The 26088-nt window shown below is 44.9% G+C and overlaps 1 protein-coding gene across 1 annotated transcript in view; it reads right to left on the reverse strand.

Annotated features, from left to right (window-relative positions):
• Nucleotides 1-2266: 2266 nt before the first annotated feature.
• The window catches only part of gli2a (GLI family zinc finger 2a), a 104314-nt gene continuing 80492 nt past the window's right edge, over nt 2267-26088 (reverse strand). The window contains exons 6-14 of the mRNA XM_041844724.2: nt 22361-22562; nt 19101-19302; nt 17500-17610; nt 17154-17279; nt 13923-14072; nt 12750-12914; nt 9718-9996; nt 6132-6486; nt 2267-5934 (exon numbers count right to left, since the gene is read on the reverse strand). Coding sequence (XP_041700658.1) covers nt 3581-5934; nt 6132-6486; nt 9718-9996; nt 12750-12914; nt 13923-14072; nt 17154-17279; nt 17500-17610; nt 19101-19302; nt 22361-22562 — 3944 coding nt within the window. The 3' untranslated portion in view covers nt 2267-3580. The remainder of the gene's footprint in view (nt 5935-6131; nt 6487-9717; nt 9997-12749; nt 12915-13922; nt 14073-17153; nt 17280-17499; nt 17611-19100; nt 19303-22360; nt 22563-26088) is intronic.

Consider the following 26088-nt stretch of genomic DNA (forward strand, 5'->3'; position numbering starts at 1 on the left):
TCTGAGACTGCATGCCAGGCCAGGCAGGCCATCTCTTTGGACTATCTTCAGCGCTCTCTCTCTCTCTCTGAGTCTTGTATCACCTCGTTTGTGTTCTTGTCTAATTAGTTAGTGCCTTGTCCGTTACTGATCATCTTGGCTCCCGTGTTAACATCTTGTTCTCTGAGATCCCTTCTTACCCCGGGGCTATTTTTCTCCCATCTTTTCTCTGAGAGAATAAGGAATTCCAGTGGCAAGAGCAATCAGTGGCAAACATCAAAAGGATCCTCAGCAGAGTTCCGCTGCCTGTCAGAGTAAAATCATTTGTTCCCCCTTTCTTTACACTTTCTCCACGCGTCATCCCTTTTACAGCCCCCTTTCTCTCGCTCTCCTTCAACACACACTCTTTCTCTCTCCCTCTCTATCTCTCTCCTTTTTCCTTCTGTCTTTATTTCTGTCTTTCTGTCTTTCTTTCTTTCTTTCTTTCTTTTTATCTTTCACCACTGGTGCATTTTATGTGGTTCCTGAAAAACCTTTCCTCAGAGCCTGCCTGCCACTGTGAATTTTGGACAGCATGCCAGCTAACTTTAGAAATGGCTCTTTATGCGTTTTGTGTTTTCGGAGGATCCTTTTTTGTCTGGGTTTTCAGACAGAGGTTGAATTTATACCCTCGCGAACATTGTAAAAAAAAGCCTGTTTAAGTAAATATGTATTGTGAATGTATGAAAGAGAAGTGATCAAAGAGAAAACAAAGTTTTCCCTACATTATTTACTAGTAACCTATTATGTTTTTAACCACCACTCACCTTCATCTATGATAAAACGACCCAACCAAAACATGAACTAAGTAAACAATAGGCATAATTTCCGCTAAGCATCAAATGCACTGTTGGTTAAGGGCTGTAAGTAAGCATTTCACTGTAATGTCTGCACCTGTTGTATTCGGCGCATGTGACCAATACAATTTGATTTGATTTGATTTGAAATGCTGTAGCTAGATTATATTTTTCCAACAGCAAATACATATTTTTTTACATCAGCTAACACAAATATTAACTATAAACAGTAAAAAGGTGATGTATGTATAAATGATGTAAGAAACGTGTGGGCAGTGTTTAGGGGGTAGAATCATAAAGATCCTATGCAATTCTATGGGTAGGATCCCCTCAACATTCTAGAACAGTTGAACTCTGCTCTCTTCACAGTGTAAACATGAATCCAGAAAATAGAATCTAACTCTGACACGTCCAGTGTATTTTTGATCAAGATGAATTCTTTGACATGAGGATGGTTTTCATAGTGTCTAGAATTCATTAGGGTGAATTTGAATAACGACACTTTGCTTACATGTGTCCCAGAGGGACGAGATCATGTGATTTCAAAGGAGACACAACACAGGACTTTGGTTAAAACAGAAAAAACGGAGATACTGTATTTGAAATGTACAAAAGCTATATACAACACACACACACACTCACACTGAGCATAGTAAAATGGATGGGCAGCATACCTGTACATACGGTAAGGCTACTTTAATTCCAGCAAGCAAACTAAAATAAAAACTGAGGAGGTTGTGGTGTATCATTGTCCTTGATATGATTCGTAATCAAAGTAAAACGTTCCTTCTTTGATTCCCCATATAGTCCATGTCTAGCTCAGGGAGTAGGTAGGGGTAATGAATCCACAAATTAGTGTGTAATCATGTCCACAGAGAACACATGGAGTACTAGCATATTCCTTTAGAGATCTGATACATCCTAGACAGGCACAGGGTCTGTGTGTGCAGCCTGGTCTCATAGACTAGACGTAACATAGTAAATGTAAATCAGGTACACTGAAATTAGGATGATATGTTTAATTTGGTATGGTTACATAAGAGAGAAGGTTTTTAAAGGCAAAAATTAAAGTAGGGTGGTTGGATAGGGTGGATGGGTAGGCGTATAACGCAAACGCTTAGCAACCCAAAGGTTGAGTGTTCGAATCTCATCACGGACACCTTTAGCATTTGAGCTAATTAGAAGCTTTTCAACTACCTACCACTTTTTAGATACTTTGCAACTACTTAGCATGTTAGCTAACCCTTCCCCTAACCTTAATCCTTTAACCCAACTGCTAACCTTAACCCTAACCTTAACCCCTAGTCTAGCTAACGTTAGCCACCCAGCTAACGTTAGCCACCTAGCTAACGATAGCCCAAACAAATTGGAATTCATAACATATCATACGTTTTGCAAATTTGTAACATATTGAACGAATTGCAAAATCGTTAAATATTGTACAAATTGCAATTCGTAACATATCATACGAAATGGATGATGGGCATCCACAAATTAATACATACCATACGAAACATAACATATCCTACTAATAGGAGTGTCCCGGACTTACGTTTACTATGCTACGTCTACCCCTGAGTCCAGGTTGGCGTGTCTCTCCACAGACTGACTTACACTGAGGCAGATCTCTGTCCTTTTCAATCATACAGTCAGTCTCACAAGGAGGAGGGTCCTTAGAGGGTTACTGTACAGCTTCTGGAGGGCACTTGGAAGATATTTTATACAGTATGACTGAAAGTGGCCATCTCCTGTACACTATGGCTGGATTCCCGTATATAGATTAAGCCTTGTCCTGGACTAAAAATCACTTTCAATCGAGAATCTCCACTCAGCATGGTTTTTAGTCCTTCATTAGGCTTAATCTGGGTCCACGAAAACCGTCTCTAGCTTTGCATGGGATCTTGTTCCACTGCAAGCTCCTCTATACATGGATTGATGTTAACAATGTAGCATCACAATGTTCTATAGTTGCATCATATTATACTTAGCTTGCAATACTCAAGTCTCTTTAACATAATTTAAAGCACGTACCATACAGTATATCTATAAACATGATCAAAGGTCGTAATGAGAAAATTATTTGAATATTTCCATATGCCTTTTTACCTGGCAACATCGTTACATGTATGTACGTTTCATGAGTTCACATGTTATTCAAACTTTATCTATTTAGCAAGGCACTTTGTGAACTGCTTTCAGTGCACTGCTTTGTAAAGAGTAACAAACATCAACAAATACTGAGCAATGGACACTTATTTGCTGATGTATTTTTATACCCTGGTCTATTCTTATTCGTAGATACAAAGTATGGCTTTTCAAAACAGTGATAATGCTCCTTATGCCTTTAAAATGTTCCTTATGTCTTTACTATACTTACTTTATCAACACAAACACTACTTAAAATGTACTTGAGCAAATATTACATATTACTGGATAAGCAAAGTCTCTATACAGGCCAGCGGAGATCAACATGCTCCTGAAGAGTACCATTTCCATAAGGTATTGTTACATATAATCAGTGCTTTTATAGTACATTTTTCTTTGAAATGGTCTGAATACACAAGGGGGCATCCCAATAATATCTCCTTCCTTCCGAAGTGTGCACTCTTTCACTACTCCTCACAAAATTAAAAGCATTGGATTGGTGTAGGCATGGGCTAGAGGGAGTTTCCATACACCAATCATTTTCTTTCAACTCCATGAAGGGAAGTGAACAAGTGCACAGTTGGGGAGAAAGGAGAGATTATTGTGACACAGCCAAGGCCTTAGCTCATCATGTTGAGGAACTTGCTCTCCTCAGCCAGGGTGGTCAACATGGAGCTCATGTCTCCGATAGCCATATTACCGATCCCTGCTGGCACAGAGGCCAGGGTCACAGAGTTACGGGGGGTTGTAAGCCTGGAGGAATTCTGGGACAGGCTGGTGAGGAGTCCGGGGCTGAGGGTCCCTGACATCAGGCTGGAGTGGTCTCCATCATCCAACATGGCGTCAAAGTCAATCTGGGCATGCTCCATGCCAGAGGTCGATCCAGAGGAGCCGGACGAGTCTACGGTGCTGGTGACCTGGTTGACCCCTGGAGACGCCATGGTAACAGTGGTGCCTCCCGGAGTCTGGCCCATGAAGGGGGACATGGGGGAGTTGAAGCTCACGTTGTGGTTGTTATTGGGTTCAAACATGTGGATCTGGCCGTCATAAAACATTGAAGCGTTGGAGTTTGAGTCTCTGTTATGTCTGCCGGTATGTGCTGTGGTGCCACCCGGCCTCTTTGGACTGGCCTCAGAGGTGTTGTGATTGAAGTCAAACTGAGGGAAACGGTTCTGCTGCATCATACTTCTGGACCCTGAGTGTTGTCTACTGCTCATAGACTTGGGCTCCATGGGAGGCCTGGGCTGCATCCCAGCTCTGTTCCCAGTATTGACATCTTGCTGCTGAGATGGAATACTGTAGTTCTGCTGGTCAACCTGAATCAAGTGGGGGGCATAGCTTTCAACCGGAGTCCTTGACCTGTAGATCTGCGTATCAGGATTGTTGTGTGTAGCCATCACCCTGCCATTGGGCAGTGCCATGCCATTCAAGTTGGGTCGTAGGCTGCCATTCCCAGATCCAGAGTTAGGGACAGGGATGACCTCTTGACCGTATCCTTGCTGTGGACTCATCTGCTCAGTATAGTTTATGCTGCATGGCTGCCTCTGTTGCTGTTGGACAGAGTTGATCCTCTGAGAGTTGCTTCTCTGGGTGTAGCCTTGTAGAGCCATATTCTGGTTCATGGGAATCACCTGCTGGTTACTGTTACTACCCATACTACCCTGGAAATGCCCAAAGTTCTGTCTCTGCTGGACCATGGCCAGGTTGTTGTTTCTGAGGAGGTTCTGCTTGGTGAGTCTGGAGGTGGCTGTAGCATCCACAGTCCCTGAGCTGACCTCGTTCCACTGGACTGGCATGTTGTTCTTGTTGTTCATACTGTGAGAGGCTGGGTACTGCTGCTGCTGGGAGCCAGACCCGGGGCTCATCTGGTAGGGGGGTAGGGGAGCCTGGCCTGACCCAGACAGGGGCATGTTGGCATCCACCATGGCCATCCTCCTCTGCCCATAGAACTGCTGTTGGCAGGAGGTCATATTCCCCTGGACCTGGAAGCCGCCTTGTAATTGGCTGTTGGCGTAGTCGGCGGGGCCTGCTGATTGGCCAGGGCCAGTGTTCTGAGACCTGATGTACTGTACGACGTCATCAGGCAGCACCATGTCTTCATCCCCTGCATGGTCCAGCCCATCCACAGCCATGGTCTCCATCACCACGTTCTCTGAGATGCTGGGGGGCCGTGGGGCAAAGGGGTGGTGGTGCAGGCTTCCGTCGGACCGCGTGTAGCTCTGCATGGCCAGGCCCCGGCGGTCGGCAGAGGGAGGAGGCATCATACTGTTGGGGTTCATACTATTCATGCTGTTGTAGCGCTGGACTCGTGGCAGGGACAGTGGGTCTAGGGTAGGTCTGCGGACAGGATCGCTGGCTCGCCGGGGTAGGTTCCCAGGGACCTCGTGGGGCATCATGCTATGGTTACCGTAACCGATGTCGCTGCAGCGTCTGGGAACTGCTCCGGTAGGGGGGTGGAACAGTTGAGAGTGGGAGGAGCTTTCCCTTTCCTGGGAGTGGTCCCCGTACAGGGCCATCCTGGTCCTGAGGCTCATGCGCTCCATGTTGGGCAGAGGTGTAGGTGGAGCGCCCCCGATTGCGGCAGCGTACTTGGCCTTGAGACGGTAGTGCTGGGCCGGGGTGAGGCTGAGCAAACTAGGTAGGTTTCCACCACCACCTCCACACTGGCTGGCCTCGCTGGATCTCCGGGACAGGTCTGTGGAGATGGGGTCGTAGGAGTCGGCTGAGCTGATGTTGTTGTGGCGGTTGCTGAACTGCGAGGCTTCGGAGGAGCGGCGGCTGGAGTAGCAGGGTGAGATGCCAGAGGAACGCCGGCTGATGTAGGCTGAGCTGGTAGTGCTGGTGTTGCTGTCCCGGCGGCCCTGTTCGTTTAGCTGGTTCAGCATGGTCACCTCGCATGACGACAGGTCACCAAGTCGCTGACCAGGGTAGGGCCCGGGTGGAGCGATCAAATTGGAGTTCTCCAGAAGGGAACCTGAGGAACCAACAAAACGAACCACATTATAACATATAAGGCAAAACCCCTTTCTAGGTTTCTAAGGCTTCTTCACATATTCCTCTCAACTCAATCTTTCCTATTATGGATGTACTAATCCTTCAGCATTACTGCAGGTTCTTAAAAACAGTTGTTATCAAAAACTATATTGTTACAGTATAGAACTTCACACTTACCAACAGCAGGAATGGGAGGCAGCTTGGTGTTGGTGTTTCGGACCTGAGGTGCCTGAGGACCAGAGTTGGCCCAGGGACAAGAGTCCCTCACATTCTTCAGCCTCTCCTTCTTGATATTCTCCAGCTTAATGGTGACTCCTCTCCCTTTATGAAGCCCAAGCCCCACCCCCACTGAGTTGCGGGGGGAGAGGGTGGAGGAGTCCACCATGGGAGGATCGTCCAATGCACTAAGGTCCCCAAAGCTGCCCCCACTGTGCAGGGCCATCTCTACTCCACTGTCATTGTTGTGGGCACTGCCAAGTGGCGACGGCTCACTGCTACATGACGAGTGACCGCCAGGGCTGGATTGATACATCTGGAGAGGGGGACAGGATAGGTGGTTCAGGTTAGACACCGGATCAAGCCTATTAAGGGCTTTTCACATTACTGGGTAGGTTTGGTTCGGATTGGCATGATAGTGTGAAACAGGTATCACTGTCAGACAGGGCATTGTTGTTATAAAAAAGATGCTTAAAGTTAAAATTTGAAATACTGGAATACAGTTGCAAAATTCTGATTAATAAATTATGTAAACTCTTTGCAAAACCACAAATTAAATGAATTATGTAGCCTAGCTATAGTTTCTTAATCTTATTTATCATAGAATTGTTGGATTCATTTACAAAGGAAACGTGTCTATTAGTGGAGGGACGGGGGGATACTGTGTGTCTCATCATAGTCAAGTGTTGATAGTGGTTCATTCTGACACAGACTGAACTAGAAAGAGTCTTGATCACAGCTTGATCGCTGGCACTATTTGTTCGGCGCACATGCTGAACAGTCCCGTTGTTTGAATATTAATTTGATAATTACTTTTATCATGGCCTGACAGACAATACTGTCAGATCTCTAGGCCACAGAGGAATATAACTGAATAAAGTGTGTGTGTGTGTGGGGGTGTGTGTGTGTGTGTGTGTGTACAGTGGGGAAAAAAAGTATTTAGTCGGCCACCAATTGTGCAAGTTCTCCCACTTAAAAAGATGAGAGAGGCCTGTAATTTTCATCATAGGTACACGTCAACTATGACAGACAAATTGAGAAAAAAAATTCCAGAAAATCCCATTGTAGGATTTTTAATGAATTTATTTGCAAATTATGGTGGAAAATAAGTATTTGGTCACCTACAAACAAGCAAGATTTCTGGCTCTCACAGACCTGTAACTTCTTCTTTAAGAGGCTCCTCTGTCCTCCACTCGTTACCTGTATTAATGGCACCTGTTTGAACTTGTTATCAGTATAAAAGACACCTGTCCACAACCTCAAACAGTCACACTCCAAACTCCACTATGGCCAAGACCAAAGAGCTGTCAAAGGACACCAGAAACAAAATTGTAGACCTGCACCAGGCTGGGAAGACTGCATCTGCAATAGGTAAGCAGCTTGGTTTGAAGAAATCAACTGTGGGAGCAATTATTAGGAAATGGAAGACATACAAGACCACTGATAATCTCCCTCGATCTGGGGCTCCACGCAAGATCTCACCCCGTGGGGTCAAAATGATCACAAGAATGGTGAGCAAAAATCCCAGAACCACACGGGGGGACCTAGTGAATGACCTGCAGAGAGCTGGGACCAAAGTAACAAAGCATACCATCAGTAACACACTACGCCGCCAGGGACTCAAATCCTGCAGTGCAAGACGTGTCCCCCTGCTTAAGCCAGTACATGTCCAGGCCCGTCTGAAGTGCATTTGGATGATCCAGAAGAGGATTGGGAGAATGTCATACGGTCAGATGAAACCAAAATAGAACTTTTTGGTAAAAACTCAACTCGTCATGTTTGGAGGACAAAGAATGCTGAGTTGCATCCAAAGAACACCATACCTACTGTGAAGCATGGGGGTGGAAACATCATGCTTTGGGGCTGTTTTTCTGCAAAGGGACCAGGACGACTAATCTGTGTAAAGGAAAGAATGAATGGGGCCATGTATCGTGAGATTTTGAGTGAAATCCTCCTTCCATCAGCAAGGGCATTGAAGATGAAACGTGGCTGGGTCTTTCAGCATGACAATGATCCCAAACACACCGCCCGGGCAACGAAGGAGTGGCTTCGTAAGAAGCATTTCAAGGTCCTGGAGTGGCCTAGCCAGTCTCCAGATCTCAACCCCATAGAAAATCTTTGGAGGGAGTTGAAAGTCTGTGTTGCCCAGCGACAGCCCCAAAACATCACTGCTCTAGAGGAGATCTGCATGGAGGAATGGGCCAAAATACCAGCAACAGTGTGTGAAAACCTTGTGAAGACTTACAGAAAACGTTTGACCTGTGTCATTGCCAACAAAGGGTATATAACAAAGTATTGAGAAACTTTTGTTATTGACCAAATACTTATTTTCCACCATCATATGCCAATAAATTCATAAAAAATCCTACAATGTGATTTTCTGGAATTTTTTTTCTCATTTTGTCTGTCATAGTTGACGTGTACCTATGATGAAAATTACAGGCCTCTCTCATCTTTTTAAGTGGGAGAACTTGCACAATTGGTGGCTGACTAAATACTTTTTTTCCCCACTGTACAAAGGGGTGATTGAAGTATATAAACCCTGGATTGCTGATGCTATGTATTGGCCAATGAGAGGGTTTGAAGCCACCTGTCGGCCATATTGGCACTCCCCAGGAGAGCAGTCCTCCATAGGAATGAATGGAATTCTACAGTATTTCAATTAAATGTTTTAAGGACAAAATTACATGTATTTAAGTATTGTTTTGTTGTAGTGGGGGCAGTAACATTAGCACTTTCAAAAAATTATACTTTAAGGAAAATGTTTTTATACATTTTTATTTGTATGTTTGGCTCACATAACATAATTTAAAAGTAAGCATTAAGGTGTCTGCAATATAATAAACGTGGCAATGTTTTTGTTGTTGACATTAATAAATCAATTTCTATAGCTTCCAAAATATTTCTTACAACGTTGTGGGAGTGCCAAGATGGAGTCATGGTGGCTTCAAAACAGCCCCCCCCCCCACTGTCGGTCATCTAGTGTATTTATAACTAAATGGGTAGATTTCACAGTACATCACAACATCCAACTGTAGCTTGTATACACTTTTAAAACAAGAAGCTCTTGGAAAGTGCTTGGTGGTAATCCTCTGTTATTTCATACATGGAGGAACAGAGTAGTGAATTTCAAATGTATTGACGGTTGACGCAGAATTGACATGCAGAGTTAAAAAGCATTGAAAGGAATAGAAACAGTGGTGGTGCTCACCTCAGTGAAGCCTGTCCAATAGGGAAAGTGTTAAGGAAAGAGAAGCACATTCAAGCAGTGACCAGAGTGGTGAGTTAGGTTAGGAAGAGGATAGACCAGCAGCAGTTAAATTATCCATCACAGTTAAGTTAATGTGAAAGGTGATGGGATAAATGGTGAAATGCTTGCATTTGCGTCACAAGACTCAAATAACATAGAACATGTATGAATGATACTGTTAAGATAACATTGATAGTTTTAAGTAGTTGTAGTTGATAGGATTTTGACAATAGTCAAAGTCAATGCTTTGTTAAAAGCAGTGGTTATGACACAATAAAATGTCACACCCAGTCTTACCATCGAGTTCTCAGTCTTGATAGACTTGACCTGCAAGCAGTCCTCCACTCCTCTAATGGTGCTGTTGGCCTCCATCTTTCCATCCATCACTCTACCACTCTGTTTGGCGTTTGCCTCGTTCTCTCCATTCCCCTTAGGAGGACCCCTGGGGGGCACATCGCCACGTTGTTTCTTCGTGACGTGGGCCTCAGGTCCGTGGACCGTCTTCACATGCTTCCTGAGAGAGCTGGGGTCTGTGTAGCGCTTAGTGCACCCAGGGATTTTACAGATGTAGGGTTTCTGGGAAAAATAATTTTACATAATATCTTATTATCTGATGTTTAAGTTGATTACTGTTTTAATCCATTGTCTTCTGAAAATACACTACCGGTCAAAAGTTTTAGAACACCTACTCATTCAAGGGTTTTTCTTTATTTTTGCTATTTTCTAGAATTTATTTTTACATTGTAGAATAATAGTGAAGACCTCAAAACTATGAAATAACACATATGGAATCATATAGTAACCAAAAAAGTGTTAAACAAATCAAAATATATTTTATACAGTGGGGGAAAAAAGTATTTAGTCAGCCACCAATTGTGCAAGTTCTCCCACTTAAAAAGATGAGAGAGGCCTGTAATTTTCATCATAGGTACACGTCAACTATGACAGACAAAATGAGGAAAAAAATTCCAGAAAATCACATTGTAGGATTTTTAATGAATTTATTTGCAAATTATGGTGGAAAATAAGTATTTGGTCAATAACAAAAGTTTCTCAATACTTTGTTATATACCCTTTGTTGGCAATGACACAGGTCAAACGTTTTCTGTAAGTCTTCACAAGGTTTTCACACACTGTTGCTGGTATTTTGGCCCATTCCTCCATGCAGATCTCCTCTAGAGCAGTGATGTTTTGGGGCTGTCGCTGGGCAACACGGACTTTCAACTCCCTCCAAAGATTGTCTATGGGGTTGAGATCTGGAGACTGGCTAGGCCACTCCAGGACCTTGAAATGCTTCTTACGAAGCCACTCCTTCGTTGCCCGGGCGGTGTGTTTGGGATCATTGTCATGCTGAAAGACCCAGCCACGTTTCATCTTCAATGCTCTTGCTGATGGAAGGAGATTTTTACTCAAAATCTCACGATACATGGCCCCATTCATTCTTTCCTTTACACGGATCAGTTGTCCTGGTCCCTTTGCAGAAAAACAGCCCCAAAGCATGATGTTTCCACCCCCATGCTTCACAGTAGGTATGGTGTTATTTGGATGCAACTCAGCATTCTTTGTCCTCCAAACACGACGAGTTGAGTTTTTACCAAAAGTTCTATTTTGGTTTCATTTTTTCTCAATTTGTCTGTCATAGTTGACGTGTACCTATGATGAAAATTACAGGCCTCTCTCATCTTTTTAAGTGGGAGAACTTGCACAATTGGTGGCTGACTAAATACTTATTTTCCCCACTGTATTTGAGATTCTTCAAATAGCCACCCTTTGCCTTGATGACAGCTTTGCACACTCTTGGCATTCTCTCAACCAGCTTCACCTGGAATGCTTTTCCAACAGTCTTGAAGGAGTTCCCACATATGCTGAGCACTTGTTGGCTACTTTTCCTTCACTCTGCGGTCCGACTCATCCCAAACCATCTCAATTTGGTTGAGGTTGGGGATTGTGAAGGCCAGGTCATCTGATGTAGCGCTCCATCAATCTCCTTCTTGGTCAAATAGCCCTTACACAGCCTGGAGGTGTGTTGGGTCATTGTCCAATTGAAAAACAAATGATAGTCCCACTAAGCGCAAACCAGATGGGATGGGGTGTCGCTGCAGAATGCTGTGGTAGCCATGCTGGTTAAGTGTGCCTTGAATTCTAAATAAATCACAGACAGTGTCACCCACAAAGCACCCCCACACAATAACACCTCCTCCTCCATGCTTTGCGGTGGGAAATACACATGCGGAGACCATCCGTTCACCCACACCACGTCTCACAAAGACACAGCGGTTGTAACCAAAAATCTCCAATTTGGACCGGTCTAATGTCCATTGCTCGTGTTTCTTGGCCCAAGCAAGTCTCTTCTTCTTATTGGTGTCCTTTAGTAATGGATTCTTTGCAGCAATTCGACCATGAAGGCCTGATTCACACAGTCCCCTCTGAACAGTTGATGTTGAGATGTGTCTGTGACTTGAACTCTGTGAAGCATTTATTTGGGCTGCAATTTCTGAGGCTGGTAATGAACTTATCCTCTGCAGCAGAGGTAACTGGGTCTTCCATTCCTGTGGCGGTCCTTATGAGAGCCAGTTTCATAATAGCGCTTGATGGTTTTTGCGACTGCACTTGAAGAAACTTTCAAAGTTCTTGAACTTTTCCGTATTGACTGACCTTCATGTCTTAAAGTAATGATGGACTGTCGTTTCTCTTTGCTTATTTGAGCTGTTCTTGCCATAATATGGACTTGGTCTTTTACCAAATAGTGCTATCTTCTGTATACCCCCCCTACCTTGTCACAACACAACTGATTGGCTCAAACACATTAAATAAATTCCACAAATTAACTTTTAACAAGGCACACTTGTTAATTGAAATGCATTCCAGGTGACTACCTCATGAAGCTGGTTGAGAGAATGCCAAGAGTGTGCAAAGCTGTCATCAAGGCAAAGGGGTGGATATTTGAAGAAACTCAAATATAAAATATATTTTGATTTGTTTAACACTTTTTTGGTTACTACATGATTCCATATGTGTTATGTCATAGTTTTGATGTCTTCACTATTATTCTACAATGTAGAAAATAGTAAAAAATAAAGAAAAACCCTTGAATGAGTAGGTGTTCTAAAACTTTTGACCGGTAGTGTACATTATGTAAAACACAAATAAAACAAACAGAGAATAAGTTGACTAAATATTGGACATAGAAATCCTTGAATAGTGTAAACACAATTAACTTAAATGTGCATTAGTTCATTTAAATAGTGGCAGTGGGTAAATACATAGATGTAACTCACAGTATGTCTCTTAGTTGATTGTCTATGGTTGGGTGTTTATAGGAGCCTTACCTCATTGGAGTGAGTTCTGTTCTGGTGCTTCGCTCTGTCTGAGGCATTGGAGAAGGCTTTGTTGCAACCCTCGTGTTCACAGACATAAGGCTTCTCCCCTGTGTGGGACCTCAGATGGGTCTTCAGGTTCTCCAGGCGAGAGTAGGCCTTACAGCACCCTTCAAACTAGAGAGAGAGAGGAGGGAGGGAGGCATGGAAGGAAAAAAGGATTGATGGAAAGAGGGAGGGATAGAGAGAAGAGAGAGAGACAGACAAAGGTCAGCGTTAGCAATAGCCTCAGAGACTCTGACATCTATCACACAAAATAATTTGCTCTTTGAGAAAAGGACTATTAAAAGAGACTGACATATACCACAAAAAGTATTTGCTCTTTGAGAAAAATGACTATTAGAAGTATTTAAGCAAAGCGCCAGACATCATGGAACACTTTGTTGAAACAAAGCAGCTGAGCTGTTCTGTGTTTAGCTTTGGTATGATATGCATTGTTATGTGGTATGATTTGGTATTCCTTCAGAGTGTGCTGTGCTGAGCACTGTGGGTAATTGACAGAGAGTGTGAGATGGGATCAAACTAGATTAGCTCAAATGTGGACATAAAAGACCTGAGATCCTCCCTTCAAAAACACAAGACTTGGTAGAGAGGGAGAGAGCTGGGGTGAATGAGATGCATGTGGGATTTAGTAACTAAACTATACAGTAGAGTAGATCTTAATAAGGACCAATGGCCCCCTAGTCCTCTTTACACTTTAATAACTAACATCCTCCTCTCATGTCAATCAGCCTTGTGAAGTCTTCTCTTCTCAGAAGTTCTCTTTTAATGGACTCACAAGCCCTCATTATTGAGCTTTGAAGCTGAAGAAACTACACACAAAAATGTTATCATGAGTGAATCAGTGCAACAGATGAGGCCCTTAGTAAAGGCCCAGAAGACTATTCTATGTGGAGTGGATGGATTTCTGCTGGTGAGAAACAGGCTTTGAGTGGAATGCTAAAGAACCATTTTAGGGCTTTGGTCTATAGTTATTATAGGGCACAAAGCAGAATCATAACCAGAGGTAGGACTTATAAATATGTGTGATAGTTATGTGAGTGGCTTATCTGTGACCTATAATAGAAGGCTCTGGGCTTCTTGGGAGAATGTGTACATGCCCAGGTGCATGTTGGGAGTTCTTACTGTGCATTTGTGTGGCTTCTCTCCAGTGTGTCTCCTCATGTGGACCACCAGCATGTACTGAGCCTTGAAGGGCTTCTGTTCCCGAGAGCACTCATCCCAGCGACACACAAATTCCTTCTTCTCCCCATGGATGTGGTCATTGTTGATATGCTGCAGAGAGAACAGGGGAACATGGGGTTACATGGGAATAAAACACATGGAAGTAAAACAGAGCAGGAATGTCCATGTATCTCAACCTGTCTGGGAGATAGACATGAACCTCATTTGTTTCAGGATATGATATTCTCAATCAACAAGATGTCAGATTTGTTTATGTCTTTAGAAATGTCCCCTTCTTGCTCATTTGAGGTGGGATGGTGTGTGTGTTGTTGTGTGTGTGTGGAGGAGACGTTGTGTCAGCAAAGAGCTTGTGAGAGCAGACCTCCCAACCATCCCTCTCTGAGTTCCCACCAGAGTGGAACAACCTTCTTCCCTTCCCCACACCAGACCATGAGTGACAACGCCATCCATCATGGCTGACAGTAAGTTTCCATTCGTCACGTTGTAGACAAAGGGTTGTGATGGGTTATTGGTGGGACTGTTTTGTCAGGCCCTGCGTCACACACACACACACACACACACACACACACACACACACACACACACACACACACACACACACACACACACACACACACACACACACACACACACACACACACACACACACACACACACACACACACACACACACACACACACACACACACACACACACACACACACACTATCCTGACTTGTCTTCCTGCCACACTTGAGATTTACACACATCTCCTCTCTCTCACTTTGATCAGGAAACCAATGGTGTGTAACATACCATGTGTACACTACTCTGAGATGTCCATGCTTGAATGGTTGATTTTATTTTCTACCTGGAGATACATTATCTGTCTGTTTGTCTGTACTGTACAAACTGAACTAGGGATGGTATTTTAAAATGTTAGTCGACTCGTCACAGACATGGTTGAAAGTTCGTCAAAGGACCTTGGAGACATGCATCAATTTTTGCGTGAGCGTTTCAAAAACATGACAGTGATTGGACAAAAATGTCTAAAGTTACATTCCATTCAATTACAGAAAACGAACTGAGAATCAAACACAGAGTTTCTGTTTTAGGGGAACTGCCTGTCTTTCATTTAAGTGTGTGGTCAGGAGGGCAGGAAGACTCATTCTGATGTATTGTCTAGGCATGCAAGGCCACTTGGTAAGATTACCCTGCTTAGTGCCTATCCCTCCATTTCCACTGAGCCAATAATTACAGTATATCCCATCCCTTAGGCCCAGACCCCCAAATACTCATGCTACACACATGCACGCACACACACATACTCACACACGCACCCACGCACGCACGCACGCACGCACGCACGCACGCACGCACGCACGCACGCACGCACGCACGCACACACACACACACACACACACACACACACACACACACACACACACACACACACACACACACACACACACACACACACACACACACACACACACACACACACACACACACACACACACACACACACACACACACACACACACACACATACACACAAAAACAAACAACCACATGGAAAATATTCACACACCCAGACAAACCACTTTGTTTCCTAGGGACCTTTACCCTCACTGTACCCTACTAATGTGGCCACTTTGTCACAAGCCAGGGCCCTGGTCAAAAGCAGTGCACTATATAGGGAATAGGGTGCCATTTAGGATGCAGTCGTCCACCCACTGACTGGGTTAGTGGTTGACAGTCCGGATCCTGCCCAGTTATTTTTCAAAGGAGGAGTGGATGAACAAGTGAAGTGTGTGGCCTGCAGCAGGCTTCCATTTTCAGCCATGTACTCTTCATACCATACTGAAACCATAATTTGGGGCTATTGGGGAAGGATTACTTTGGGTAAATATAACTTAGAAGTTCTACGCCATAATTGAGTGTATTATTTTTCAAGGTGAGTGATTTCACTTATATGACTGGTGAGAACAGTACAGGGGGTGTGTACTGGAGGGATGAAGTCCTATCAAATAGTTGGCAGCAGACTCTCATTTATTACATCTACAGATGTCTACATCTACGTTGGTATGTAATTAGAAGTTACTGTAACAAGAGGCTCATTCACAGAAACATTCATTATTTTATAACACAGTATTTACAATGGACATTTACTGTTACTGTTTTTCTGCTTACCTTCCTTGCTGCCTTTCCCTTATTCCATTATTCCAGTGAGTTGTGGTATGTGTTCTGCTTCACCATGTCCATCCACACCCCACAATCCACACCACCAGGCCTTAGCTCTGTTTCCTAAACCCCTCAATCCCTGACAGAGCAGCAGAGTAGGGGGAATGGATCCTGGAACTAACTGGGGCTGGTCTGGACATGCCCTCTGTCAAGACAGACTGGGGCAGGGGGGCTGGGTGGCGGGAGGATGGTGGAGAAGTGAGAGGGTGGGGGAGGAGAGGGGAGCAAAGGGGGTAAATGGGATTCTAAGGTGGCTCTACTCCTGGACTTTCTTTGTCAGGACAGACTGGAGGGTGGAAAGGGGAGAGAAAGGGGCTCTAAGGTGAATCCACTCCTGACCCGTAACGCTGGGAGTTAGAGACCTCATTCCAGACTCAGCTCAGAGACTCCCAGTCTGGGTACTGGACTGACAATCCCAGTTAATCACAGCCTATTGGAGTATAGTAGAGAGGGCTTCATCAGGGGTTCCTTAGGGAGGAAAGGAATAGAACAGAGTTCCAGAGCTCTGAGCATGACGATGGATTTACTGCCATGCCTCTAGGGTTCAGAGGTCAGCGGTGGCTGAGAGCCAGGGGTTGGGGTCACATCTGCAGGGGCGTTAGAGCACCTCCGTCTCCTCAGTCAGAATCAACAGGCCTCATTAACCCTGCGCGTGTCCGTCACAGGAAAGGATCAGTTACTACTGCCTTGACTGGTTACATATTAAACCTGACTGGACTGACACTTTAATGAGGAGCAGAGGAGGCCGTTTTGAACATTAAAAAAAGGGGGAAATGGGAGGGTGTCTTTCAGACTTCTTCCTGTATCTGTGTGCCTCTCTCTGCCCTTAAGCTTTTGTCTACTGAAAGTCACAGGCATACCCCCTGACTGTAGAGGCACCAGCAGGCCCCTACTCACAGATGTCCTAACTCTATGTGGTCACTAAAGATCCCTTAATAATAACTCACATGAACGAGCTGGTCCTGGGTGTCGTACTCCTTGCTGCAGCCGTCCCAGTGACAGTTGGTCTCATAGACAGCCTCTGGCTCCTGCTTCCATTCCTCTTTATCCTCACTCAGGTCCAGGACATGCTCCTGTGGACCAGAGGACTCAGTCAGAGAGGGGTTCATGACTGTCTTATGTGCATGCACGTACACAGTTTGTCTATGTGTTGACAATAGCATGTACAGTATATAGCCAACTATACTGAACTATTCTGCGTTTGCTTATCTGTTTCCTAATGATCTAAGATTGCTTTTGCGCAACTCACTCTAAAGATAAGAAAAGCAAAAAAGAGGTTGTGGGGTCCCATACCTGAGAGCATGGTGATATGGGCCGGGGTCCTTCTGCTTCTGTCTTGACCTTGTGCCTCTTGGTGATCATGGGGTTGACTGTGCTGCTCACCGCCGGGTCACCACCAGCATTCTGCAGGAGAGAGAAGGAGGTAGACGTTAGAGAGAGACAGACTATACCAGCCTTCTGAAGGACATACTGTAGAGAAAGTAGAGGTTAGGTAGAGTGGTCCTTAATGGCTCAGTTGGTAAGAGTGTCAAGTTCAATTCACACAGGGATTATATACAAAATGTATGCACTCACTGGATAAAAGTGTCTGCTAAGTGGCCAAATAGAAGGAGTCAGAGATACAGTGCTCTGGAGTGTGAAGAGACAGAGGCAGAGTTAAGATAACTCAGAGCAAAGTCAGAGCGACATCACAGTATTGTTCTTGGCGCTGGCTGACTGGCTCTGTTCTATGGTAACATGATGATGTGAGGGTTGGTTGGTTCCAGAGTCAACCAGAGCCAGCCAAGCACCAGGTTCAGGGCCCATAACTCGTATAGCAACCGGACACAGAGACTAAACAGTTTAGACTGCTTTATGAGAGTCAGCTAGGGGAAATATGAAAAGAGAGAAATTATTATCCACACTGCAACGCTCAGAGCTTTGATCCTCCGACCAACTCTCAACACAACAGACAGACAGGCCTTTTTAAGCCTCAGTCACAGACTCTGTGGAGGAGACGCTCAGTGTGAGTGTGTGTGTGAGTGAGTGTGTGTGTGTGTGTGTTTAAGCATCATAAAAAAGGATATGAAGTGAGGGTTGGGGGTCAGTGAGGAGGGGTCTCTCTAGTCTCCAAATCCCACCCAGCCACTACAGTACAGTACAGCGCTGACTGTGCTTCAGGGCCCCCATGCTTTCACTAACACCGACTTCAGTGGCTGGAAACCAGGATAAATATGGTTCTGATCACTGTCAGTGGGGTGGGGGGGCGAGGGGGATTCAGCTCAGTGTGTGTGTGTGTATATCTCTCTCTCTCTGTGTGTGTGTGTGTCTTTGTGTGTGTATCTGTGTGTTTGTGTGTACATTGGTGTACTAAAATTGACATAGTGATGGAATTTATGGGTGTCTCTGTGTGTGTGTGAGGGGGTGATGGTAGATGAGGGGGAAGTTTACATTCATAGAGACCATATTGTATACAATAGGTTGATAAAGGAGACAGAGGAAACACTTCTAAGAACTGAGACAGATAAAAACTGCTGCTAATGGGAGGGAGTCATCCTCCAGCTCATAGCTGTGCCATCTCTAGCCAAAAACACTTGACAGTTTATGACACTCTTGGGCTGGATTAATTTAGCATGCCATCATTTTATCCATAACTTAACATAATTTACTAAGTGTACTTTGGACACTATATAGCCTACATTCCATTCACATTAGAGATCTTTGGTTTCTGTGTTATAGCTGAATGGATTTTATCCTTACCCCTCTCTGGGTATTCACAATTCATAGAATTGCATATAAAACATGAATTATAGGATCTCTATGACTACATCGACATGCGCGTCACAATTAAACCAGTGTTTGTGAGATATCAGACAGATATGTGCAGATATCTCATGTAAGACAATGCTACTCACCTGGTTGGACTCAGAGCTGGAGGTGTTGTGGGTGGTGTTGAGGGTGGAGGCTGTCAGGGCGTGGGCATGCTGGCGGGCAGCGAAGGAGGGCGATGGCTGGATGAGGGGAGGGGTATGGCCGAACGCACTCAGGCCTCTCTGCTGGTTGAGCAGCTGCTGGTAGGCCATGGGGTTGATGGGGTGGGGGAAGGTGAACGACGGACTGGGAGATGAAAGGACAGGACAGTTATTAACGGATGCACTCCATTTGAAGTACAACAGCAAATGCAATAACTTTAATAACTTAGTTAAATAGATAACATACGTTTTAAAACTGTGCAGATATTATATGACTGACTGTTGTATGTGGAGCCCTATGTGTAGATGTGTGGATTGTTGAAAGTAATACATAAGCTCTAGAGATGTATATGTGTAGAACAGTTGTTGTGTACACTATATATACAAAAGTATGTGGACACCCCTTCAAATGAGTAGATTCGGCTATTTCAGCCACACCCGTTGCTGACAGGTGTATAAAATCAAGCCATGCAATATCCATAGACAAACATTGGCAGTAGAACGGCCTTGCTGAAGAGCTCAGTGACTTTAACGTGGCACCGTCATAGGATGCCACCTTTCCAACAACTCAGTTTGTCAAATTTCTGCCCTGCTAGAGCTGCCCCCGTCAACTGTAAGTGCTGTTATTGTGAAATGGAAACGTCAGCCGTGAAGTGGTAGGCCACACAAGCTCACAGAACAGGACCGCCGAGTGCTGAAGCGCGTAAAAATAATCTGTCCTGTTGCAACACTCACTACCGAGTTCCAAACTGTCTCTGGAAGCAATGTCAGCACAAGAACTGTTCATCGGGAGCTTCATGAAATGGGTTTCCATGGCTGAGCAGCCGCACAAAATCCTAAAATCACCATGCGCAATGCCAAGCGTCGGCTGGAGTGGTGTAAAGCTCGCCGCCATTGGACTCTGGAGCAGTGGAAACGTGTTCTCTGGAGTGATGAATCACACTTCACCATCTGGCAGTCCCATGGACGAATCTGGGTTTGGCGGATGCCAGGAGAACGCTACCTGCACCAATGCATAGTAAAGTTTGGTGGAGGAGGAATAATGGTCTGGGGCTGTTTTTCATGGTTCGGGCTAAGCCCCTTAGTTCCAGTGAAGGGAAATCTTAACGCTACAGCATACAATGACATTCTAGACGATTCTGTTTCCAACTTTGTGGCAACAGCTTGGGGAAGGCCCTTTCCTGTTTCAGCATGACAATGCCCCTGTGCACAAAGCGATGTCCATTCAGAAATGGTTTGTCGAGATCAGTGTGGAAGAACTTGACTGGCCTGCACAGAGCCCTGGCCTCAACCCCATCAAACACCTTTGGGATGAATTGGAACACCGACTGCGAGTCAGGCCTAATCACCCAACATCAGCGCCCGACCTCACTAATGCTTGTGGCTGAATGGAAGCAAGTCCCTGCAGCAATATTCCATCATCTAGTGGAAAGCCTTCCCAGAAGAGTGGAGGCTGTTATAGCAGCAAAGGGGGGACCAACTCCATATTAATGCCCATGATTTTGGAATGAGATGTTCGACGAGCAGGTGTCCACATACTTTTGGTCATGTAGTGTATCTTATACAGTTGAAGTCGGAAGTTTACATACACTTAGGTTGGAGTCATTAAAACTTGTTTTTCAACCACGCCACAAATGTATTGTTAACAAACTATAGTTTTGGCAAGTCGATTAGGACATCTACTTTGTGTATGTCACAAGTAACTTTTCCAACAATTGTTTACAGACAGATTATTTCACTTATAATTCACTGTATCACAATTCCAGTGGGTCAGAAGTTTACATACACTAAGTTGACTGTGCCTTTAAACAGCTTGGAAAATTCCAGAAAATGATGTCCTGGCTTTAGAAGCTTCTGATAGGCTAATTGACATCATTAGAGTCAATTGGAGGTGTACCTGTGGATATATATCAAGGCCTACCTTCAAACTCAGTGCCTCTTTGCTTGACATCATGGGAAAATCCAAAGAAATCAGCCAAGACCTCAGAAAAAAAATAGTAGACCTCCACAAGTCTGGTTCATCCTTGGGAGCAATTTCCAAACGCCTGAACGTACCACGTTCATCTGTACAAACAATAGTACACAAGTATAAACACCATGGGACCACGCAGCTGTCATACCGGTCAGGAAGGAGACGCGTTCTGTCTCCTAGAGATGAACGTACTTTGGTGCGAAAAGTGCAAATCAATCCCAGAACAACAGCAAAGGAACCTTGTGAAGATGCTGGAGGAAACAGGTACAAAAGTATCTATTTCCACAGTAAAACGAGTCCTATATCGACATAACCTGAAAGGCCGCTCAGCAAGGAAGAAGCCACTGCTCCAAAAGCCAGACTACGGTTTGAAACTGCACATGGGGACAAAGATCATACTTTTTGGAGAAATGTCCTCTGGTCTGATGAAACAAAAATAGAACTGTTTGGCCGTAATGACCATCGTTATGTTTGGAGGAAAAAGGGGGCAGGCTTGCAAGCCGAAGAACATCATCCCAACCGTGAAGCACGGGGGTGGCAGCATCATGCTGTGGGGGTGCTTGGCTGCAGGAGGGACTGGTACACTTCACAAAATAGATGGCATCATGAGGAAGGAAAATTATGTGGATATATTGAAGCAACATCTCAGGACCACTCTACCTCAGTCAGGAAGTTAAAGCTTGGTCGCAAATGGGTCTTCCAAATGGACAATGACCCCAAGCATACTTCCAAAGTTGTGGCAAAATGGCTTAAGGACAACAAAGTCAAGGTATTGGAGTGGCCATCACAAAGCCCTGACCTCGATCCTATAGAACATTTGTGGGCAGAACTGAAAAAGCATGTGCGAGCAAAGAGGCCTACAAACCTGACTCAGTTACACCAGCTCTGTCAGGAGGGATGGGCCAAAATTCACCCAACTTATTGTGGAAAGCTTGTGGAATGCTACCCGAAACGTTTGACCGAAGTTAAACAATTTAAAGGCAATGCTACCAAATACTAGTTGAGTGTATGTAAACTTCTGACCCACTGGGAATGTGATGGAAGAAATAAAAGCTGAAATAAATAATTCTCTCAACTATTATTCTGACATTTCACATTCTTAAAATAAAGTGGTGATCCTAACTGACCTAAGACAGGGAATTTGTACTAGGATTAAATGTCAGGAATTGTGAAAAACTGAGTTTAAATGAATTTGGCTAAGGTGTATGTAAACTTCCGACTTCAACTGTACCTGATGCCGCTGACTGACAGGTGTCCGTAGGAGCTGCTGGCTGCGGAGCTGGAGCGTGAGTTGTTGATGTAGGCCACCAGGGAGTTGGGCGAGGTACGGATCATGGTCTGCAGGTCAATGCTGGCGTCTGAGAGAGGGGAGATGGACAGGGCTCGCTTTCTGTTCAGCCTGGGGGTCAGTCTGGGGCTGGAGAACCGGGACACTGCAGATAGAGAGCACAATCAATCAATCAATCAATCAAACATATTTATAAAGCCCTTTTAACATCAGCAGTGCTTTGCAGTACCCAGCCTAGACCCCAACGAGAAAGCCGATATACACAACATTTTAGTGACCCTTTCTCCCTACCCTGATTATGTGTTACAATAATTGTGGGGGAAGAAAATGTCACTAGTAGTATACTCCCACAGCATACTAAAAAGTAAGGACACAGAGGTCAGTCAGTCAGTAAACCCCCAAAGAGTTACAGTTTTAAGATGAAAGCAGAAGAAACATTCCTTGTTTATCCAGAGGTGCTCTAGTAGAGCTCATTCTAGTGCTAGTCTAGCCTAGACTAAGGTACAGTCCCCCTCAGTCTGTCGATGGCTGTACCAAATGGCACCCTATCCATATATAGTGCACTGCACTACTTTTGACCAAAAATAGTGCACTATATAGCTAATAGGGTGCCATTTGGGATTCAGCCTATATCTCTCTCCATCATCTCTCTAATACAACCCCAACCCTCCTCCTCCCCTTAACATTCACATCCTCTTATGCATAATGAATCACTCCCAATAATTTGCTGTAATTACCGTGATAAGAATCTCACCCAGTCAGTTGTATTTCAGCATGTTAAATGGAAGCAATTTAAACAAATTGATTTGAGAATACCATTAAAAGAATAAAGCATAGCTACAAAAGGTAGAGGTAAACCCAGAGAGTCATGGAGGGCTTTTACCAAGCTGTTTTTGGAGCATGAACATTACAGTAAAAAATAACTTCTTATTTTTTTCCCACTAACTGTTGATTTGGTATTTTGTGTCAACTTTGACCCTTTTGGAATTAATTCCCTCAGGTTGTGTATTATAATCATCATTATTCTGTAAGAATGTATGCAGACATCCTTAACCGCGTAGTCATGAGTTCTGTGCATGTAATTCTGACCTGAATTGAGCATGTAGTCCCTTTTACAGGCTACATAAAACAGTTCCAGGTGGTCAAAGACATTTGGAAAGATGTCTTTCAGGGTTGTCCAAAAAGTAAATTGTATTTTTCTTTGGTGGCATTGGGTTTGAATCTGTTCCGGTGGCAATGGGTGACAGCTAGGGAGAGAAAGAGAGAGACAGAGGTGGTGGTAGGGGGTAGTGGCTAGCAGAATATGGGGTAAGGGTAGGGGGTAGTGTTGGCCAGCTGCTGTGGGCCAACAGGTGCTGAGTATTAGCCCTGGTGTGATGTGGCGTGGCGTGACAGGACACAGACCAGGGCAGAGGGGTGGGGGTAGTACTGGTCTGGGATGGGGGGTTATTAGGCCTAACAGGGGGCATCATCAGAGGCGCTGGCAACAGGAAGTTCTTAATAGCTCCCATCACACCTCCCCAAAACACACGGACAGACGCACACACCACCACCTGACAACATGTCAAACACACCACTGTCCACCTGCAGCCAATCCTCTGACCCTTTATTGGGTAAATTAGTGACGCTTTCTTCCAGGCCATATGGATCCAGAGACCACTATACCTATCCAAACCTACGGCTGTAAAAACTGTAGTCTTATACATTGTGTGTGTGCGTGTGTGTGGGTGGGTGTTGGGGCATGCGCACGTGTGTGTGTGTAAAAACTGAAGTCTTATGTTTTCAGACTATTATGGTGCTGAGTTGTAAAACAAAAGGCTCATGTGCTTACTTAGAGAGCTGCAGGACTTCAGAGGGACTCTGGCTGCTCTACGAAAACTCAGCTGTAGAGATGTAAGAGATATAGAAGAACACTCCTAGGGACCGATTGTTGATTTTGCCAACTCTTTCATAAATGAAGCTAATAAATAAATGTGTCATGTATCATTAGGCGTATTGCGAAAGAGAAGGGGGGATTTCGGGGGAGAGGGGGAGTAGAGAGAGGGGGTGGAGTGGGGAGAGGAGAGGGTTGCTATCCGGATACGAAGGTGGTTTATAGTATACTCTTTAGTGGCGCAGTGGTCTAAGGCACTGCATCGCAGTGCTAACTGTGCCACTAGAGATCCTGGTTCGAATCCAGGCTCTGTCGCAGCCGGCCGCGACCGGGAGACTCATGGGCGGCGCACAATTGGCCCAGTGTCGTCCAGGGTAGGGAAGGGGAGTGAATGGCCGGCAGGGATGTAGCTCAGTTGATAGAGCATGGCGTTTGCAACGGCAGGGTTGTGGGTTCGTTTCCCACGGGGGGCCAGTATATATATAAAAAAAAATTAAAAATAGGTATTCACTAACTGTAAGTCGCTCTGGATAAGAGCGTCTGCTAAATGACGTAAATGTAAATGTCTTTAGAAAGGCTTTTTGCATCGAGTCTAATGTCTCTTTCTCTCTTGCCTGGGACTGGGCTGGCCCATTGTGGAGCTGCCGTGTGTTTGTCTGTGTGTGTGTGTGTGTGTGTGTGTGTGTGTGTGTAGTGCAGCGGTCTTATTCATCTCTGCTCACCACAGAACAGAACTGAACCTCAGGGGTGATTTGCTTATTAATGTGCCACTTTATAAAGCAGGAAACTAAACGGAGTACGGCTCGCAGCCTGGCGAAGCTGGCGCCTGCCTCACCCCCTGGGCACCCTTCCCAAAAGACAGCCTCATACCTCATACCCCAACCCCCAAACCCCTCCATACCCCTAGCCCCAAACATGGTCTCAACATCTTCACAAAAGACTGCTTCACCCCCCAAAACCCCATCCCTATATCCCCAGACATACTGTAGTAATAACCCCCTAAACCCACCATCCCAAACCCCTACCCCCAGACATTGTCTCAACCCCCTTCATACTTCAGGCCTCCTGTAGCTCAGTTGGTAGAGCATGGCGCTTGCAACACCAGGGTTGTGGGTTCGTTTCCCACGGGGGGCTAGTATGAAAAATGTATGCACTCACTAACTGTAAGTCACTCTGGATAAGAGTGTCTGCTAAATGACAAAAAATGAAATACCTCCAACCCCAAAATACCCATCCCCAGAAAAACTGTAGTCTCTCCCTATTCAATTTAGTACAACTTTTTGTATCCACTCATGAGTCCCTAGTTAAAGTGTTAGTCAACAGTGTGTATGAGAGCGTAGCGTTTGCTCTTCTAGCCTGGACCTGGAACACCAAGGATACACTCCTCCGCTGGCACCGCATGTTAGAGACACAGCGCCTGAAGACAGCCCCAATTTATTAGTGCGGCAGGTAGCCTTGAGGTTAGCGTGTTGGGCCAGTAACCGAAAGATCGCTGGTTCGAATACTGGAGCCGACAAGGTAAAAAATATGTCACTGTGCCCTTGAGCAAGGCACTTATCCCTAATTGTTTCAGGGGCGCTGTATAATGGTGACCCTGGCCGTGACCCCACTCCCTGGGGGAGTTGGGATATGCAAAATAAACACATTTTCCTTACACACTTGTGTGTAACAGGACAAATATAAGCACCCCCCTGAGGTCACTGTTGTGTCTGCTCTGCCTGAGGTCATTCAGGCAACACACACAGTGATGGAGTGTTTTATCGATGGCGGGGCTCTAATTTAGGGGTACACCAGGTTC

The sequence above is a fragment of the Coregonus clupeaformis genome, chromosome 23 (assembly GCF_020615455.1).
Source record: "Coregonus clupeaformis isolate EN_2021a chromosome 23, ASM2061545v1, whole genome shotgun sequence".
Taxonomy (NCBI): domain Eukaryota; kingdom Metazoa; phylum Chordata; class Actinopteri; order Salmoniformes; family Salmonidae; genus Coregonus; species Coregonus clupeaformis.